Source organism: Saccostrea echinata, unplaced genomic scaffold (genome assembly GCF_033153115.1).
Source record: "Saccostrea echinata isolate AGI-Se365-2 ecotype Australia unplaced genomic scaffold, CSIRO_AGI_Sech_v1 ptg000051l, whole genome shotgun sequence".
In the NCBI taxonomy this organism is placed as follows: Eukaryota; Metazoa; Mollusca; class Bivalvia; order Ostreida; family Ostreidae; genus Saccostrea; species Saccostrea echinata.
In genome coordinates this window covers 6,540,403-6,548,535 of record NW_026889800.1, presented here as the reverse complement: position 1 = coordinate 6,548,535, position 8,133 = coordinate 6,540,403, and the positions used below count along the sequence as shown (strand labels likewise).

The following is an 8,133-nucleotide window of genomic DNA, read 5'->3' as shown; positions in this document are numbered from 1 at the left end:
TTATTCCCCAGCCTACCCCTCCCCCATTTATTTTTTTAGATGGCATATTTTTATTACATGTAAGCTTAGAATCAAAACAGTGAGTAAATGAATGATTTGTAAAATGTAAATTTATACATACAAAGTTACTAACTTTATAAATGCTACAGCAATTCAAAGATGTTTGAAAAGAAAATTGCATTTCAAAACTTGGTTAAAAGTTTACAAACTACACTGTATGCACCAATCAGAAGTATATATGGCAGATCAGAGCCATGTTATTGTGAGTTCTATCATGTAACATTACACATTTATTGAATGGGTTCGAGGGCAACATGCGTTTTGTCGGACCCAAGAACCAAACTGTTTCCCTGAGGCCGTTAGGCTGAAGGCAAACAGTTTGGTTCGAGGGGTCGACAAAACGCATTTTGCCTGAGAACACAGTCAATAAATGTTTTGTTATACCTTTTATTTATTTTTTTTGACATACCTGGTACATGTATGTCAAACACCACCGAATGCAAATGAGATTTAGCTGACCATGCCCTTTGTGTGACATAAGTGGTCCAACATCTCATCGACAGGTCCAATATCTCACTCTGCGGTCAAACATCAATTTTTTCATGCCCGCTCAGTAAAACATTGAAAATGTTAGACTTTTATTAGTACTGATTTATATAGGAACAAATTTTTAAAGGTATAACAAGTCACAATATCCCACAGTTCAAGTCTCCTATAAGATTCCTTCAATATAAATTATTGACTTTTACAAAGTCAATTTATATGTAGGTATCTGTGACAATTTTCATTGAACCACAGGTTGATTGAGGTGAATATTGTCCTTCAAAAGTGGCTAAACAATTGTGCTTAATAAATACAAGATACTAACTGTATTATTATATGAACACATTGTTTTATACTTGTAGGTATAAAGAAACTCTTGAAGATTCGGTCTTGAAATACATTTATTATTAGTACAATCTAACTTTAAAAGAGAAAACTAATATCCTCTGACCAGTACATGGTATAAATGGGACTTTTGGGGAGCAACATAAGAATCCCCCTCCACTATGCCTTGCTGACCACGGAGGGGAGGGGTGTGACTTGATCTTGTTCCTTGAGCTTCAGATGTGTATAGGCGGTAACACCTGGAAATACAGATAAAGTACAACAATTCAGATGCAAATACAGGTAAATCTCACATTACCATATATATAAAGATATATAAGCACACAATGTTACAAACTGTTGACAAGAGCTGCAGGTTGCAATGTTAGCAGAATTTAAGGAACAATAGGCCACACTGGCACCTTAACAAGAAATATGGCAGAAATGCCAAGTTAAGCTTAAATTCTGTATCTTTGATTTTACCTGTTAGAGTAAAAATGATTCCTGACATTTGGATAAGTGTAAGCGAGTCATGAAAAATTAGCCAGCCCATTAGAAGGGTAACACAGAACTTAAGGTGGCCGGCCATGTTGTATCTGAAAACTGTTAAGGTTTGATTATTGTCATTGTAGTCAGAATTTCTATGGAGAAAAGTGTGAAGAATCACAAACTGTTATTATAACCATTATCTCACTGCTTTCATATACACTGAAACATTCATTATTGTAAAATTTCAGGATTTTGAGTCCACAAGCTTCCCAAGACATGAAAGAGAGGATCCATTTGAAGGACTCATGGGTTACAGTCCATGTGTACAAATTAACATTGGTAAAGACTTTTTAACACTCCTGCATGTCTTAAGTCTTTTTCAATAAATACTGCTCTGTCAGATTTTTTTTTTTTTTTTTTTTTGCTGTTTTGAATGAAGTAACATTTGAATCAGGTAAATTATCTAAAGAAAATGTCTGACATCTATTTTGTCCTTGGACAAGTGGAGATACAGTCCCATCAGATTTTTTTGGTTAAAAGGATACGTCATTGGAGAGGTGTTGCCAATGATCCAAAATATAGACAGATTCACACAGAATGCAATTAGTCCAGATAAAAATACCACACTCTGAAAAGAAACATTAAACATACATTTATCATTAATCTTTGTATAAGAGGGACCTAATCATATTAAATCCTCATGTGAGCATAAGAAAAAATATTTTAACACATAAAGTTTGAATATTACAGGAAATCAAGATGAGTGCAGCAAAATGCCACCTTCTGTGCTTCACAATGGCTGCAAAAACCATTATTAGGACAGATGTGCACTAAAGCAAAAAAAATTACTGTGATTAAGGATTAGATTCCCAACAGACCCATAACTATTGTCAGCAGCCACTTTTTTATGATGAACTATAAGCAATCTACAATGATTCTAGTATTTTTCTAACAGGAGTGAAACAAAATGACACCTGAAGAACAGTGTCAGTATTTCATATCGTTTATTATTTTGAGGAATACCCTATCATATTTGATAATGTTTTAGATCCGATGACAGTGAAATTTGGCTCAATTTCAACACTTTATTTTTCTATGAGTATAGACGAAAAGAATGGGTGGGTATTAGTACAACAGAGGGATATTCATCTCTGAAGAATCTACCTTACATGGCTATTGTTATTAATTTGCACAGAGTTGCTAAAATTACCGAGAACAACTGTCGAATCCAATGAATGACAAATTAATTATGCTGGTTTACTTCATCTTATGTTGTTCATTGTCACTGAACTTCATTTCATGATCAAAATGCCATTGTTAATTAAGTCTGGAGTAAAAAGAAAAAGATAATATCCAAATAATTTTAATAAATATAAGATATATAAAATTATGATTAACATTCAATTTTGATGCAAGGGAAGTTTGGAATGATTATCAATATCAACATGAATGTAAATATTTTTCGTGAATTTTTAATGTTACAATGACACAACATGACACATATAGATCTACTATGACAACTATGTTGCTTGTGTTATATACATATCACCAGATTGTATGCCTGACAAATTTTTTGCTTTGCAGAAAATTTAATATTTTAAAACGGCTGGGTTTTTTTTTTTGGTGTTACTTTAATGTCACTACTAGGCCTGAGTAATGCAGGCTACCTAACGATATGATACATATCATGATATGGTCATGCGATACAACATGTATCATGATACAACTGCCAACAATTGAATTGACTGTTATTTTTACATATTATTCTCTGCTTATAACCTCCACAGTTATAGAAAATATAAAAATAATATCTTGAGACCCCTAACCAAAGTTATTTATAGGTGGACTTATAGTCTTAGCATGGTATTTTTTTTTGTTGCTACCTTGTTTTCAATAATTTTGCAGCATAAAAATTTCTCAGTTTGCATGTAGAATTTTCAAATAAGACAATGAAAATTATCTTGTACTGTATCACGATACATACATGGCGATACAATATGCGTATCGTGAGACCTTGCGATCAATACGATCGATGTATCGCTGTATTGTTACACCTCTAGTCACTTCGCTTGATATGTTATTTAAATTAATGATTTAACATATTGTTTGTCCCTCTCATGTTAGTAAATTTAGCTTCACATAATCATCATTTTATAAATGTATTTAAAATATTTCCTGATTTATATTATTAGAAGAAGGTAGCATTTTTGCTACTTATTTAAGTTACATGTAGTAATAAAAGAGTCCGTACTATTTTGAAATGAATTAATTTGAACTGGGCCTTCCAATTATGACATGTCCTTGGCTATAAACAAAAGAATGCACCACCACTGACCAAGATGCTAATGACTTGACTTTGTTGTCAAAACATGACAGAGTCTAAAATCTACGCTAGGTAGCCGAGATAATGGTATGATAAACTCTGGAATTAGAACGTACGTGTGACAAATAATGAAGAAAGTAAGAAATACTGCATGGTTTTATTTTTTTCCAAGTACTCGAATAACAATTTCAGTAATCAATATTCAAACCTTTCAATGCGTACTCGAGTAATTGGTCACTTGTTGACAACCCTACTATTTATTCATCAATTTTATCAACATATCCATGTCATCAACCTTTAAATTATTACACACTCAGTACTTTGAATCAATTTATCTAAAAATCCATTATTTTGAAAGAGGTTTAGAAAGAATTCTACTACTTAATAGTTAAGTTGTAAGTGATTTACATCTGCAGAGGCCCAGTGCTGGTGTCCAATAACAACTTACCAAAGTATTCAAATCCCAGTGTCCCATGGCCCCATGTATACTGTAGACAGGGGCCTCAATAAATGGAATAACTAACATAAGTAAGAAAGCTGACAATGGAGCCTGATAGTAGAGGAGCTGCATGGAATTTATCTGTAGTTCATGCTGCTTCTCTCCCACCCACTGAAAAATATGTACAATGAATTCACTAATTAAGCTTTAAGTGCATTTATATGTTTATTGAATTCATGTAGCATTAATTTTTTTTACAAGTAAGCATTATTTTTTCCCTCTCAATTCAAAACTGGAAGTATAGAGTAAAAAATAATAATGGCATTGTATATTACATAGAGAATGTCAATAAATAATTTCTGATAACTGCAGAATTTCCAGTTTCCAGTGATATTAATTCAAAAATTAATATGGAAAAGTAACTAACTCTCTATTACACATAATAAAACAATGACCATATATTCATTGGTCATAAGATTTTGCACTTCACATGTCAAATAATATGGTACCAGATTTACCAGAGCTTACCACTTGGTATAACGATGTTACAACTACTCCTATAGAAGCATAGAATATCCCTAGGAAGTTAAACTTGACATCGTAATACGAATATAAAGTGACACCTACAGCTATTGGAACCTGAAAAAAAAAATGTAAAATGGATGATTATGCTGCTCTCAAATATCATGAATATACTATATATATCGTTTTTATTTTTGTGTCACCTGCAGAGCAGATCTAGAAACACTTATGTCACTTAGGGATCACTTTTAAATCACCAAGCATCTGTTTAGCTGTCTGTCTGTCTATCTGTTACACCTTATGTCTTGAGAACAGTGTTAGAGATAAGGTTTTGATATTTTGCTTGCAAGAATGGCTTTTTTAAAATACCAGGGTTACTAAATTTCTTGACCTTTAAACTTGACCTCTGACCTACTTTCACATTCCAAAGTGCCAATATACAAATATTCTTTGACCTTTGAGAGGTAAGTCCATAATATTAGGCAAGTGTTTAACATAAGAATAACATAAGAAGAATAAAAAATGTCAGCATTACATAACCTTTGACCTATTTTTTATGAATACTAATTACTTGGAACCATGGCATAATCATGTTATTCAATTCGTGAATTGAATAAGTTTGATGTTGTTCACGTTTACGTCATTACCTGTATAAAACAGATTTTAATGATATAAAGCATTTTATGTTTAAAATTTGCAAAGATTTCAGGAATTCAAATAGAATAATGTGAATGAATATATCAGGGCTAGAAATAATTATTTTTGTTTACTGGTCACTTGGGTTATCACCTTAAATTTTTACTGGTCAGCTTAGTACTTTCACTGTCCCACTGGCCCAGTAGATTTTAAAAAGACTGGCCCAAAACCATATAATAATAATAGTAATATTTTTTTATATTGTGATACTTAGAAGTACAATTTAACAAAACAAGAAGCAGCAGAAGATGGGACACACAACCCTGTCAAATTAACTAACCTGACTGTGAATGAATTTTATTATGCATAAAAAAATGCTGACCCAAGGGGCACACGTCCTCTGCAATGTACTAGCCCAGATTGAAAATTCACTGGCCCTAGACCAGCGGGCCATCAATTATTTCGAGCCCTGAATATATACCTGATATATATATAGAGAGAGAGAGAGAGAGAGAGGTAAAATCCTAAATGTCTCTGAACCTGGTCGATTCTTCAAAGAAAACGAATGGAATAACATGAGTATATATAATAATAGTTAGGCAAGACTCTCAAATTGACTCTTCAGAGAAAGTGACATGAGTTATTCAATTCAGACACTCTTTGAGTTTGATCAGAGAGGCTCACAAGAGCCTTTGGCTCAGGTCCAGATTGAGATGGGTGCATGAACATGCCAAAACTTTGTAATATGCAACCAACATTGTTTTTGTTTGTCAAAAGGACTTCCAAAATGAATGACTGAAAATTCTGCACACCATCAAATTTGCAGTCGAATGTAAAGCTAAATAGTTTCAATTCACAAATTATTAAAGTTATCTTTTATTGAAGTGTAATCAAATGTTTGCTACAGACTAGGAGTACTACTTACTACTGTTAACCTGATACTAGTGGAGAAGTTTTTACTGTAAAACAAGGTCTGTATAACCATAATACACGGCGTCGTCAGCATCTTAATTAGCTGATAGGTCCCAACTGTGTTTGACTCCAATGATAAATTTGTAAACACCACAAAACCACAAAATGTCAAGGCTAGTGGTATCATTTTAGATATAGGAACACTTTTGGGCTGGAAAATATCGAGTTTCTGACAGACGAAAAGTCCGAGTGTTGTCACGATGAAATGTAGACAAGTCAGACTGACATTTGGAAATCCGTGAACCGTGTAAATCCATTTGTTCAGTAAAACAATTGAAATCGAAGCAGATATATTTAAAATAATTGCAAATGTCACAAAAGAATTAGACGGGGTCGAACGCATCCTATACTTCTTGAACTTGAAGTTCTTCATAAAACAAGTTTACAAACGTGGCCGCTTACATCATATCAGGTACCACTTCCTGCTTAAGTCCCCTTACATCATCATCAGTAAGAAGGAGAGGCGAGCGGATCGACCTGTCCGATCGACCTACCCGACGCGTTACGATTAAGACGAAGGAAAAGCATGTTAAATACGCCACAGGACGAATATTTTATCAAAAAGTCACAAAGAGCAATATGTTTTGATTTAGCACGTTTAGATCATTCTACAGGCGCGGATCTAGAAATTTGGACGAGAAGTAAATTTTTGCTCGGCGTTGGTATATTAATTAACGTTTTTAAGTGTTTCCCGAATATTACCAAACAGGTGCTTGTGGTCTCCCCCCCCCCCCCCCCCCACCCAATGATATTTTTATTTGTCTTCCTTCATAAATTAAGTATGCTTCTAGCATACATTTATCCAAAAAGTAACGTAAACAGGTAAACGTTTTATTTAAAAAAAAAATCTTACCCGCGTTATCGTATAATAAACATATAAATATAATTTATGAAAGAAGAAAATAAAAAATATCATTGGACCAAGGGTGTATATATGTATGTTTTATTTTAATTTCCCAATTCCTAAGAGATTGAAATTTATCTCAAGGTTTCAGATTTTAATTTGAACTTTTTAGAATCGATTTTAATTGGGACAGGCAAAGGAATCATTCGCTATATTCCATTTTTTTCCTGCGAATAAAAATAATTTAAACGGATCACTTTTAAAATATTAAATCATTGACAGGTCACATTTCGGACTACATTGTATATTCCACCAAGAAGAGAAGGAGAGAGAACGTATTTAACGTGTGTGGTCAAACTACACTTTTATTTAAGCCGACTGAACATGCTGGGATTTTAAGTCCATTGTGGCATGTTTGTCATTTATTTCAGATAAAAATCTATTAATTTCTTCTGGGTATGCGAGTGTGTTGCAGAAACTTGGGAAAAAGTAATGGATTGGATCATGTGGATGAAAGAACAGTTTGGAGTTGATATATCTCTAAACAAAGTTGATGTTTTGTTCGGAAAACATTATAAATATAACAATATATTTAATTTAGTAGTATGTATAATAAAAAAGCATATTTATAGAAATAGATGCAAAAAATGTGTACCATCTTTTGAGAGGGTCAAACAAGAGGTTATGTATTATTTTAATTGTGAAAAATATATTTATAAGAAAAATGGGGAAATGGACAGTTTTAAAAAACGATGGAATTTGATAATGTTTTAATATGATTAATATATTTGAAAAAACAATGCAGTTACAGATGTACATCAACTTTTCACTGATTATATTAAGATTGTTAAATATTATTATAAATATAATCATATGCATGTTATGTAGCGAATGGTGTGTGAATGATATGTGAAAAAAATGTCCTGTCACATTATGATTGTGTAATATATATGTGTATTATGTATATTACTTAGTGAACCCAGGGCCCCAACCCTGGCACTATTATATACTTGGACATGTGATGGGGCAATAAAAAAAAAA

At 32.8% G+C, this 8,133-nt stretch overlaps 1 protein-coding gene across 1 annotated transcript; it reads right to left on the bottom strand.

Moving 5' to 3' along the window:
* Window positions 1–924: 924 nt before the first annotated feature.
* Window positions 925–6,622, bottom strand: LOC133203717 (solute carrier family 35 member E3-like). Its single transcript, XM_061339486.1, has 6 exons — window positions 6,202–6,622; window positions 4,647–4,757; window positions 4,128–4,289; window positions 1,902–1,984; window positions 1,351–1,463; window positions 925–1,127 (listed from the first exon to the last, which is right to left on the bottom strand). Exons 1-6 carry the CDS (start codon window positions 6,619–6,621, stop codon window positions 1,048–1,050), a joined length of 969 nt encoding a protein of 322 aa, XP_061195470.1. The 5' UTR covers window position 6,622; the 3' UTR covers window positions 925–1,047.
* Between the last annotated feature and the right edge of the window lie 1,511 nt (window positions 6,623–8,133).

Excerpts from the sequence above, each read along its gene's own strand:
- LOC133203717 (XM_061339486.1), bottom strand. The coding sequence starts at position 6,621 with ATGAAGAACTTCAAGTTCAAGAAGTATAGGATGCGTTCGACCCCGTCT. Across the intron at positions 4,290-4,646 it reads TAACATCGTTATACCAAGTG|TGGGTGGGAGAGAAGCAGCA; the intron begins GTAAGCTCTGGT and ends CATATTTTTCAG. Across the intron at positions 1,985-4,127 it reads ACTGGGATTTGAATACTTTG|AGTGTGGTATTTTTATCTGG; the intron begins GTAAGTTGTTAT and ends GTTTCTTTTCAG.